The 12,568-nt window shown below is 53.2% G+C and overlaps 1 protein-coding gene across 1 annotated transcript in view; it reads left to right on the forward strand.

Annotated features, from left to right (window-relative positions):
- The window catches only part of ikbkb (inhibitor of nuclear factor kappa B kinase subunit beta), a 54,713-nt gene extending 46,093 nt beyond the window's left edge, over positions 1-8,620 (forward strand). Inside the window, 5 exon segments of the mRNA XM_033013826.1 lie at positions 5,556-5,655; positions 5,957-6,104; positions 6,330-6,406; positions 7,871-7,970; positions 8,591-8,620. Coding sequence (XP_032869717.1) covers positions 5,556-5,655; positions 5,957-6,104; positions 6,330-6,406; positions 7,871-7,970; positions 8,591-8,620 — 455 coding nt within the window.
- The last annotated feature ends 3,948 nt before the right edge of the window (positions 8,621-12,568 follow it).

Consider the following 12,568-nt stretch of genomic DNA (forward strand, 5'->3'; position numbering starts at 1 on the left):
TTTGTAGGTTAATTGGCTTGGTAAAACTTTTTAAACTGTTCCCAGTGTGTGTAGGATAGTGTTAGAGTGCAGGGGTCGCTGGTCGGAGCGGACTTGGGCACTTTCCGCGCTGCATCTCTAAGTTAAAAACTAAACTCAAGCACAAGAGCCTGATGGTTTGTTGGGAAGAAGCTGTCCTTGAGTCTGGCGGATGGTTAATTGGCCGTTGTGAGAGTGGGTGGCAGTGGTTGGCACGGACTGGATGGGCTGAAGGGCCTGCGTATATCTATATCTGCGATGCCAGGGTTGGCTGCGGTTGCTGTGCTGTGACGCGGGTGTACGGCAGCTCACTGTGCTGTGTGTCCCCAGGATGAGCCTGCTGCGTTACAACAGCACGCTGTCCAAGCTGAAGACCACCATGATGTCCATGTGCCAGCAGCTGAAGGCCAAGTTGGATTTCTTCCGCGTCAGCATCCAGATCGACCTGGAGAAGTACAGCGAGCAGATGGCCTTCGGGATCAGTGAGTACCCGCACTGAGCTGCCCGCGGCAAACCCAGCGCGGGCACGTGCCAGAACACCGCCTGCATCCGGCGAGGGGAGGGTGGGATTATCCACGGGTTCGGAACGTCCACCCAATGATTAAATTGGCGAGTTGAATTGAATTGAATACTTTATAAGTCACAGTGAAATTCTGTGCTTGCATGACCACAGTATGTGAATAGTCGCTACATAAAGGGCACTAACAAAGTTACAAATCCCCCACCCCCCTCCGCGCCAGGGCTCCCTTTGTTCTTCCCCTCCCCACCGGAGTTTTGTCCGAGCCAAGTTTAATAGCCTGATGGCTGTGGGGAAGTAGATATTCCTGTACCTGGTCGTTGCAGTCTTCAGGCTCCTGTACCTTCTACCTGAAGGTAGCGGGGAGATGAGTGTGTGGTCAGGGGTGGTGGAGGAGGCAGATACGATATTGGTGTTTAAGTGGTTTTTAGAATATTTGCATGGGCTCTGCAGGGAATGGAGGGACGAGGGAGGGGAGATCAGTTTGTCTTGCCACTGACTGGTAGCTGGTGTCTTCCAGCCTCAGAAAAAATGATCGCTGCCTGGAATGAGATGCAGATGAAAGCTGAAGGCTGTGGAAGGGTGAGTGGTCTGTGCACCTGCCCCCCGCCCTCCCCCCCACCCACTCAGCCTGTCCCCCTTCACTTCAGAGGGTCTGTCCCCTTCCCTTACCCCCTGCGTCTGTCCCCCCCCTGCTCTCCCCACTCCCCCTCTCTGTCTGTGTTCACCCCCACTGCCTTTCTCCTCTCCCCTTCTGTCCTCTCGCCCTTCTCCCACCCACTCAGCCAGTTCCTTCCTGCACCTCACCACTCCCTCTCTGTCATAGATCCATAGACACATAGACAATAGTTGCAGGAGGAGGCCATTCGGCCTTTCGAGCCAGCACTGCCATTCAATGTAATCATGGCTGATCATCTACAATCAGTACCCCGTTCCTGCCTTCTCCCCATATCCCTAGATCCTGCCTTCTCCCCATATCCCTAGATCCTGCCTTCTCCCCATATCCCTAGATCCTGCCTTCTCCCCATATCCCTAGATCCTGCCTTCTCCCCATATCCCTAGATCCTGCCTTCTCCCCATATCCCTAGATCTATTTGAAAGCATTCAGTGAATCGGCCTCCACTACCTTCTGAGGCAGAGAATTCCACAGAATCACAACTCTCCGTGTGAAAACGTTTTTCCTCATATGGGTTGCGGTCGGGGTGGGTTGGGGTCGTGGGGTCAGGGTGGGTTGGGGTCAGGGGTTAGGGTCGTGGGGTCAGGGTGGGTTTGGATTGTGGGGTCAGGGTGGGTTGGGGTGTGGCTGGGGTCGGAGGTTATGGGGTCAGGGTGGGCTGGGGTCGGAGGTCATGGGGTCAGGGTAGGTTGGGGTTAGGGTGGGTTGGGGTGGGGTCGGAGGTCGTGGGTTCAGGGTGGGTTGGGGTCAGGGTGGGTTTAGATCGTGGGGTCAGGGTGGGTTGGGGTCGGGGTGTGTGCCGTGCTGCTGGGGATCCGGGCCGGTGTGGAAGCACAGATGGAGTGAAACCTTCTCTACTCCCACTCCCCCCACTCTCCTTCCCTTACCACCTTTCCCCCTTCCTACTCCCCCCTTTCCTCACCCCGCTCACCCGCAGACGGCTGACGTCAGCAGTCTAGACGAGCAGTCGATGGCGTTGCAGACGGACCTGGTCGACCTGCAGCGGAGCCCCTCGGCCTGGCGACAGGGGGAGGCGCTGGAGGTTCAGTAAGTGTCCGCGCTCTCTCCTGGTGACTGCCCGCGGGGACGGGGTCAGGCTGTACAGAGGGGACCACTACCTTGCCACCCACCTCCCCTCCTCTCCCCGCACTTCTCCTCCCCTCAACTCCCCCTCCCCATCCCCACCCCTCAACCTCCCCTCCCTTCCCCGCGCTTCTCCTCCCCTCAACTCTCCCCTCCCTCTTCTCCCCTTCCCCTCAACTCCCCCTCCCCTTCCCTCAGCTCCACCGCCCCTCCCCTTTCCTCACCTCCCCTCCCTTCCTAGCTCCTGCCCTCCGCTCCCCTCAACTCCCCCCCTGCCCTTCCCTCCCCTCTCCTCCCTGCTCCTCTCGCCTCCCACCCCCTCCCCTCCCACCCCCCCCCCTCCCCTCCCACCCCCTCCCCTCCCACCCCCTCCCCTCCCCTCCCACCCCCTCCCCTCCCACCCCCTCCCCTCACCAGCTACCACTGTTCGTCTTTCTGCAATAAATCCAGGTGTTGCTGGGAATGCTGTGGAGAGAGGAGCGGTTCCACGCCGGGTTGACGTGCTGAGTCTTCCACCTGAGACGTTTACCCGCTCCACAGATGCTGCTCCACCTGCTGGATGTTTGCAGCAGCTATTGTTTTTATTTCAGATTCCTAGCATCTGCATTTTCTTTACATTTGAGTTTATAGTTGATTCTGGGTGTGAACTTGTGTCTGTGTGTCAGTGAGTGTGAATGTGTGTATCCATGCAAGTGTGTGTGTGTCTGTGAGTGTGTGTGTGTATCCATGCAAGTGTGTGTGTGTCTGTGAGTGTGTGTGTGTGTGTATCCATGCAAGTGTGTGTGTCTGTGCGTGAGTGAGTGTGAATGTGTGTATCCATGCAAGTGTGTGTGTGTCTGTGAGTGTGTGTCTGAGTGTGTCTGTGAGTGTGTGTGCGTGCGTATCCATGCAAGTGTGTGTGTCTGTGTGTGAGTGAGTGTGAATGTGTGTGTATCCATGCATGTGCGTGGGTGTCTGTGTGTGTGTGTGTGTGCGAGTGAGTGTGCGTGTGTCTGGGAGTGTGTGTGTGCATCCATGCAAGTGTGTGTGTGTCTGAGTGTGTGTGTGTATAAGTGCAAGTGTGTGTGTGTCTGAGTGTGTGTGTGTATAAGTGCAAGTGTGTGTGTGTTTCTGTCTCAATTATATTAAAATGAAAGTGAAGGATAAGAGGTCTTACATTTCAGTGTCAGTGTTTCTTTAATAAACCTTTTCCAATTTGGTAAAATTTCCAAACTACTCAGCAACCAACAAAATACTTTCCAAAGACAGACACAAAAAAGCTGGAGTCAGGCAGCATTTCTGGAGAAAAGGAATAGGTGACGTTTCAGGTCGAGACCGTTCTTCATTCCCAAAACATCACCTCTTCCTTCTCTCCAGAGATGCTGCCTGTCCCGCTGAGTTATTCCAGCATTTTGTGTTTATCTCCTATCCTGTATACTGACTGGAGCCGGTACTTTGTTTCCAGGGAGGAAGCCGCCATGGATTTGTTTCGCAAACTCCGGGAAAGACCGAGAGGTAGGAACACAACGTCATTCCTAAAACAAACGGGTGGGACGGGGGCGGGAAAGGTGTCAGTGGGCGGCACGGTGGTGCAGCGGGTAGAGTTGCTGCCTCACAGCGCCAGAGACCCGGGTTCAATCCTGACTACAGGTGCTGTCTTTATGAAGTTTGTACCTTCTCCCTGTGACCGCATGGGTTTTCTCCGGGTGCTCCGGTTTCCTCCCACACTCCAAAGACGTGCAGGTTTGTAGGTTAATTGTCTTCAGTAAAATTGTGAATTGTCCCTAGTGTGTGTAGGATGCTGGTAATGTGCGGGGATCGCTGGTTGGTGCGGGCGCAGTGGGCCACAGCGCCTGTTTACGTGCTGTATCTCTAAAGTAAAGTCTAAACGAACCCACCGACCTGTAGCTGTGCCGATGCTATGCCTACATATTTTCACCTCGCCCCGCCTCTGGGTGGTGGAGGTTGGGCCGGGGGCTTTGGTGCAGGCAGGGTAGTGGTGTGGGACGGGTCTAGTGGGGCAGGGGGGGAGGGAGTGATGAAAGGGAGGGGTGTGGGCAGGGTGGGTGACGGGCAGGGTGGGGTGTGGGCAGGGTGGGGTGTGGGCAGGTGGGGTGGTGGGCAGTTTGGGGGTGGGCAGAAGGGTGGGGTGTGGGCAGGGGGGGGTGTGGGGCAGGGTGGGGTGTGGGCAGGGTGGGGTGGGGCAGGGTGGGGTGCCGGAAAGGGTGGGGTGTGGGCAGGTGGGGAACGGGCAGGGTGGGGTTGTGGGCAGTGTGGGGTGCGGGCATGGTGGGTGACGGGCGGGTGGGGTGCGGGGGGCAGGGTGGGTGACGCGGGCAGGGTGGGGTGTGGGCAGGGGGGGGTGTGGGCCACAGGGTGGGGTGGGGTGGTGGCAGGGTGGGTGGTGTGGGCAGGGTGGGGTGTGGGTGTGGCAGGGTGGGGTGTGGGCAGGGTGGGGTGTGGGCAGGGTGGGGTGTGGTGTGGGCAGGGGGGGTGTGGGCAGGGTGGGGTGTGGCAGGGTGGGTTTTGGGCAGGGTGGGTGTGGGCAGGGTGGGTGTGGGCAGGGTGGGGTGTGGGCAGGGTGGGTTGGTGGGCAGGGTGGTGTGTGTGTGCAGGGTGGGGTGTGGGCAGGGTGGGTTGTGGCATGGTGGGGTGTGGGCAGGGTGGGGTTTTGGCAGGGTGGGGTGTGGTGTGGGCAGGGTGGGGTGTGGCAGGGTGGGTGTGGGCAGGGTGGGGGGTGACGGGCAGGGTGGGGTGTGGCATGGTGGGTGTGGGCAGGGTGGGGTGTGGGCAGGGTGGGTGACGGGCAGGGTGGGTGACGGGCAGGGTGGGGTGTGGGCAGGGTGGGGTGGGGGCAGGGTGGGGTGTGGGCAGGGTGGGGTGCGGGCAGGGTGGGGTGCGGGCAGGGTGGGGTGTGGGCAGGGTGGGGTGTGGGCAGGGTGGGGTGTGGGCAGGGTGGGGTGTGGGCAGGGTGGGGTGTGGGCAGGGTGGGGTGTGGGCAGGGTGGGTGTGGGCAGGGTGGGGTGTGGGCAGGGTGGGGTGTGGGCAGGGAGGGGTGTGGTGTGGGCAGGGTGGGGTGTGGGCAGGGTGGGGTGTGGGCAGGGTGGGGTGACGGGCATGGTGGGGTGCGGGCAGGGTGGGGTGTGGGCAGGGTGGGGTGCGGGCAGGGTGGGGTGTGGGCAGGGTGGGGTGTGGGCAGGGTGGGGTGACGGGCAGGGTGGGGGATGGGCTGTGAGCAGTTTGTGGGCAGGAGGCTGAGGGCTGACGGTGTGTTTGCTGCAGACCAGCGTACAAGTGGAGACAGCCAGGAGATGGTGCGTGTCCTCCTGCAGACCCTGCAGTACTTCGACAGGAAGGTGAAGGACATCTACTCCCACCTCAGGTACCAGACCCGAGACCCCGGTTCGACCCTGACCTCTGCCGCTGTCTGTGTGCAATTCGCCATGGGGTTTTCTCCACGTCCCAAAGATGTGCGGGTGTTTAGGTTAGGGGAGGGCGGGTGTGGGCGGTGGGGCGGGGCAGAGTTTGAGGAGATGGTGTGTGGGGGGGCGGGGGCAAGGTTTGAGGAGGGGGGGGCGTGTGTGGGGTGTGGCGGGGCAGGGTTTGGGTAGTGGGGGGGGTAAGGTGGGAGACAGGGTGTGGGGAGCGGAGCAGCCTCTGACCTGCCCCTCGTTGCCCTACAGTAAGACACTGGCGTGCAAGCAGAAGGTGATGGAGCTGGTCCCGCGGCTGGAGCGGGTGCTGCAGCTGATGAATGACGATGAGAAGCTGGTGATGAAGCTGCAGGAGAAACGGCAGAAGGAGCTCTGGCACCTACTGAAGATCGCCTGCGTGAGTCCCCACCCCTCACCACAGCACGGGGAGACCTGACCCTTCACTACATCACGGGGGGGGGGGGGGGGGGGAGAGTCCCAGTCTCTTGGATCTGCTAGTCCTGGTCTGGTAACGTTTCCAGAACGAGTCCCGGTCTCCCTGGAGCTCCCGGAGCAGTTTTCGATGTTTCTATGCCTATGTTTCATCCAGCACAGTCATGAACTTCCTCTCTCCCCTTTCCAGAGCAAAGTCCGAGGCCCGGTGAGTGGCAGCCCGGAGAACATCAGTGCCACCTCCAGCATGGAGAAGCCAAAGAGCGGGTATGTTGCCGTGGAACGAGATGCTCACCGCACACGGTTCAGTCTAGCGTGTCTGAGTTTAGTTTATTGTCAGTGGAGGTGCAGTGAAGAGTTTTGGTTGCGTGCTGTCCTGTCAGCAGAAAGACAATACGTGATTACAATCAAGCCATCCGCAGTGTACAGATACATGATAATGGGAATAATGTCAACAACGTTTGGTGCCAGATCAAGCGAGTAAAGTCCAATCAACGATTATCTGAGGGTCTCCAGTGAAGCAGATAGTAGCTCAGGACTAAAGGTAGACAAAAATGCTGGAGAAACTCAGCGGGTGAGGCAGCATCTATGGAGCGAAGGAATAGGTGACGTTTCGGGCCGAGACAGGTCTGAAGAAGGGTCTCAACCCGAAACGTCTCCTATTCCTTTGCTCCGTAGATGCTTCCTCAACCGCTGAATTTCTCCAACATTTTTGTCTACCTAGTTCAGGACTGCTCTCTCGTTGTGGTAGGATGGTTCAGTTGCCTGATTATAGTCGGGAAGAAACTGTCCCTGAATCTGGAGGTGTGTGTTCTCACACTTCTATACCTCTTGCCCGATGGGAGAGCAATGTCTGCTGGCCTTGCCGAGGCAGCGTGAAGTGTAGATGGAGTCAATGGAAGGGAGGTTGGTTTGTGTGTGGTCTGAGATGCGTCCACAATTCTCTGCTACTTCTTGCGGTCTTGGATGGGAGCTGTTCCCAAAGCTGTTTGTCTCGGACGTTGGCTTGGATGAGCATTGGACATTTGCTGCACCACCCCACGTGGCCTTCACCTTTGGCAAACTCCCTTTGTAAATTGTTCATGCAATCCGAATTGCAATCTTTTCAGTAGAAACAAGGAACTGCAGATGTTGGCTAATGGATAAATGGATGCAAAGTGCTGGAGTAACTCAGCAGATCAGGCAGCATCTGTGGAGAACATGGATAGGCGATATCTGCATGTAATCCAACCAAATCAGAAAATACTACACATAAATACAATCAAGCCAAACTCGTATAACCGTAAGAACAAAGGGAAAGATACAGAGTGCAGAATATAGTTCTCAACATTGTAGTGTAGCAGAGACACAGCCCAATGTCTGCAATGGGATAGGTTTGTGAATCGAGACTGTACCCTAGCTTGGTCCCGTTGTTCCAACCTACCCCATTGTGGACGTGCACTTTTTTAAATTTGCATTTTCTTTATAAACATAATGCTATACCACTATTGTGCATTACTCTGGTATTTTGCACTATCTGTTGTACTTGTGAATGGCTAGATTGCACTCATGATTTGACTGGATAGCACGCCACAAAGATTATCACCGTATTTCGGTGCAACTGACAATAATAAGCCATGAGCAAGCTCCTGTGTGTGCGGAGGACGGAGTGCGTACATTTATGGGAGGTGCGTGGAAGGGCAGAGCTGGGATAATCGATTGTGAAATGCATGTCCTCGTTCTTCCCTTCAGCGAGGAGTCGCTGGTGATGATTGAAGAAAGTCAGAACTACCGCAGCCAGCTTCTGACCGTCATGCAGGAGACAATCCAGGACCGAGAGAACACCTTGCAGGTGAGATTGGCCACACAGCACCTCGCTTGTTTGTGTTCACTTACAACGGTTCCCCTTGCTACATTTCATTCACTCCCGTGGGGCTACATGTGCTGCCACTGCTCCTGTGTTATCAATAGGGCACTGTAGGAAATTTTACTCTACGTTTGACCCTGTACCGGGACTGTGTGTTGAAGAGTTTTACCTTAAAAAAGACACAAAGTGCTGGAGTAACAGCTGGTTAGGCCGCATCTCTGGAGAACATTTCATGTTCCCTTCTTCAGACTGGTGATGTTTAGGGTTGGGACCCTTCTTCAGACTGATGTAAGGTTGAAGTCGGGTCCTCTCTTCAGACTGGTATGTTTCAGGTCGGGACCCTTCTTCTGATGCAAATGGTTCTTCAGTTTTACCAAACCTGTGCTGGGTTAGAGCTACACATGTCTGATGGAAACAGAAGTTACGATGCCTTGTGTTGACCTCAAGACACTTATAGACCTAAGTCAGCACAGGTTAGGTACAGTAAAACTCTTCATGTTTATTCCCAATGCACGCTTCCAGTAGTGGATCAAGCTCAAAGTTTACTGCCAAAAATAACAAACAAACTGTCAGCTTTCTTCATCTGTTTTTATTCCTTGTTTCAGTCACTGGATTGGAGTTGGCTGTCCAGCTAAGAGGGAGAAAGCAGTGGAGGTGGATGTCTTTGATCAGCGGTGAACTCAAGCCTGCCTCCCACCCACATGGACTTGCGGTACATCAGCTCCCTCTTGTCTTGGGAAGAAACTACATCCCACATTCTTAACAAACTGGTGACCAGTGCCAGGGAACCCGATTCTCTAGCCCGATGCTCTAATCCTTCCTAACTCCTGGAACCAGGAAGAAATCAATCTGAGGAAGGGTCTGGATCTGAAACATCACCCATTCCTTCTCATCAGAGATGCTGCCAGTTCCGCTGCGTTACCCCAGCATTTTGTGTCTATCTTCGGAAATCAATCAGCTCCTGGAAACCATCCCAAGTGGACACTTGGCAACATGTTCAGCAGAGGGCTTGGGCCTGTTCTGTGCTGTACTGTTCTACGTCCTAACGATCCTAAATGCGTCTCGGTCTGCCCTCTCCATGGGGTGGCTCTTGTGGGAGAAGGGCTGTTCCATCTTGTGTCGGGAGGGGAGGGCTGGGTAGTGGGAGCACACTGCCACACAGGACTACACTGGCCGGAAGACTTCTGATTCCAGCTTATTGCTCATTCCGCGGCGGGCTTGTGATAAAATGTTTCGCTCGAACAGGTTGCAGACACGGCTAATGACTAATTGTAGTAAAACATGTAATCAATGCACTGCACAGATCCACCAGCAAACTATTTTTACAATAAATAAAATTCCGTTATATGTGCCTTATAAAAGTGCAGTCACAGTCTTATCTGTATGTAATGTTATAGTCAAATGATGCCACTGAAAAGCTGATGTTTTAACTAAAGAGTCACCTTTGTGGATGTAGGTGAGTCTATTGTTATATACACCTGGGTGCAAAAATATGGAGACCTAAGAGACTGCAGATGCTAGAGTCTTGTGCAAAAAGAAAGTGCTGGAAGAACTCAGTGGGCCAGGCAGCATCTGTGGAGGAAAATGGACAGATGATGTTTCAGGTTAGGATCTGTCTTCAGACTGATGGAATACAGGGGAGAAAAGTGAAGAGGGAGGGGAGGGGCAAGAACAGCTGTTCCCTCCCCACCCTCACCTCCTTACCAGCTTTCTTCGTTCCAGTGAAGAAGGGTCCCAATCTGAAACATCTCCCCTCTATTTCACCCTACGGATGCTGCCTGACCCACTGTGGAGAGAGATGGAGGCAATAATAATGTGTGGTCCTCACCTTTCTCCCACCTGCCTTCCGCATCTATTCTCCGACATTTCCGCCACCTTCAATGTGATCCCGCCACTGCTCACATCTTCCTGCCATCACCCCTTTCTGCAGGAGGTAGGGACAATGCTCTCCAGAAGTCTCACTGACTCTGCCCCCTCCCCAAGCACTTTCCCCAGCAACCTCAGGGGATATAACACCTGCCCCTACACCTCCTCACTCACCTCCATCTTCTAGGGACCCCAGTAATCCTTCCAGGTGAGGCAGAGGTTAACGTGCACTTCATCAAACCTCATCTCCTGCATCCAGTGCTCCTGATGTGGTCCTCTCTACATCGCCAGGACCTGGGTCCAGAGCCTGGGGCTAGGTCGGTCCCGGAGGCCGGACTTGGGCGATGTCCCGGGATGGGGGTCCCAGCAAGATCAAAAACTTAACCCTAATGCAATTACAGTTCCTTCCTACACATTAAAAAATACTAATGGTAACTGATAACCTTTTCTTACACAGACTATTCATAATTTGATCTATCATGTATACAACATAATTATTTACCTGATCTTATCTTCAACTGACATCCTAAACCTGTTGAATTTGCTTGTGTCGTTAGAGTATTGTTTTTCTAAGACTGGAAAACTGGGCTGGAGATCAGGGGAGCACTTTGTATATTGGGGCTTGGACGATATTTCTTATCACGTCCTCTTGGCTCATGAGTATCATAAAGCTAGCTAGATAAAGGATCTAATATCTCCATTGCAAAAATGCAAGGCTGAAGATCAAGAGTTTCATTGTCATGTGTCCCAGACAGAACAATGACATTCTTACTTGCTGCAGCAGCACAACAGTATATGTACACATAGTGCATTGTATAGGGAGGTTTCACGGCAGTCGGGTCACGACCCATGACCCGTACTGTTGCTACGCTATTCCAAATGGATTACACGCGATGAACTGCAGGTAGGCACTTACCATTGTGTCCAGCGTAGCGGGCCCGTTAAAACCCGCTGAAATGGTCAATTTTTGCGCTGTAAATAATTATGGAAATCTGGATAAGCGTGTGAGACATTTAGCCTACTTCAGAATTCCAAAAGTGAGGAGAAATGATGGTAGATAGAAACAAGAGCTGAAGGGACAACAACAGCCAGAGTGCTTGGCGAACATTGGCCGTTTGCTCACTGCATTTCATCAACAGTAAGGCATTATTTGTGTTTTTTCTTGATTCCTTTGGCATCTAAAAAGTTTCAGAAGTGATAAATCGGGCTGTAATTTTTTTAAATCGCCCATGGCTCTCGTGGGTTTTTACATACAAAATGGAAACGCCTCTGAAGAAACATTTACAGCCAGATTGATCACTTCTGAGAATTCTTAGATACCAAAGGAATCAAGAAAAAACACAAATAATGCCTTACTTGATGAAATGCAGTGAGCAAACGCGATAATTCCCAATATATTTTCAATGTTTACCAAGCACTTTAGCTGCTGTAGTCCCTTCAGTTCTCGCTTCTCTATACCTTCATTTCGCTTCACGTTTGGAATTCTAAAGTTGGGTACATGTCTCTCACACTTACCCCGACTCCCATAATTTTTTTTCAGCGCAAAAACCCAACATTTTGGCGGTTTTTAACAGGTAGGAAAGTACGCGTTTCTTGCATTAATAACATATACCGGAAGTGACGGATGTCTTCAATAGAGCATGTCATTATACATTGTGAGAGGTATGAGGAAGAAAGAAGACAAATGAGTGAACGATTCAGAAAAGAAAACGTACAATTTGATTTAATAGATATTTTACAAAAGAATTCATATAAGTGCTATCAAATCCTATTGCTTTTTCTCAGGGTAACCAATTTGTTTGGAAAGATATAGGTTATTGGGACGACAGATGGCACAATGGGCTAAGTGTTCGGCTGGCAACTGGAAGGTAGCCGGTTCGAATCCCGCTTGGAGTGCATACTGTCGTTGTGTCCTTGGGCAAGACACTTCACCCACCTTTGCCTGTGTCTGAATGTGTGTGAGTGATTGGTGGTGGTCGGAGGGGCCGTAGGCGCAGATTGGCAGCCACGCTTCCGTCAGTCTGCCCCAGGGCAGCTGTGGCTACAGAAGTAGCTTACCACCACCGAGTGTGACTGAGGAGTGAATGAATAATGCGATGTAAAGCGCCTTGAGTATTAGAAAGGCGCTATATAAATCCCATCCATTATTATTATTATTAGTATATAAGTTATAATGTTATTTGATCCACAGTTGGTGGCGGTAATGCACTAAAAAGTTGTTTGCCAACCGCCAAAAAAAAACTACATAGAAGAAGACGGATGTCTTCCAGTTGGATTTAGCGACTCCGTGCGTCGAGCCCTATGACCTGGTGACCTTTCGTGCAACCCCCCTATATGTAAACATAGTGCACCTTGTATACAATATGATAAACGAGGAAGAAACAAAGAAATAAAATAATGAATGATTGGGGAGTGAAGAATGTGGAGAGAGATCTGATGAGATTGGGGTGATATTAATTGTGAACGCTTTAAATTCCATTTGGAATATTCTGGAGGACCAAGAACCAAGAACATCTCCTGCAGGACTCTGACCCCGGGCCCAGGACATCACCTACCCCCGGGACATTGCCCCAGCCCCCCCCCCCCCCCCCTCTGAGGCCCGACCTTGCTGGGACCTCCGACCAAGCCCCAACTCGGGCCCCAGGCTCCAGACCCTAGGCCTAGGCCCCCCCGCGCGTTGCCCTGGCGACCGCCGCCGTTGCCGGGACTGAAGCGGC

The sequence above is a fragment of the Amblyraja radiata genome, chromosome 39, assembly GCF_010909765.2.
Source record: "Amblyraja radiata isolate CabotCenter1 chromosome 39, sAmbRad1.1.pri, whole genome shotgun sequence".
NCBI classification, from domain to species: Eukaryota; Metazoa; Chordata; class Chondrichthyes; order Rajiformes; family Rajidae; genus Amblyraja; species Amblyraja radiata.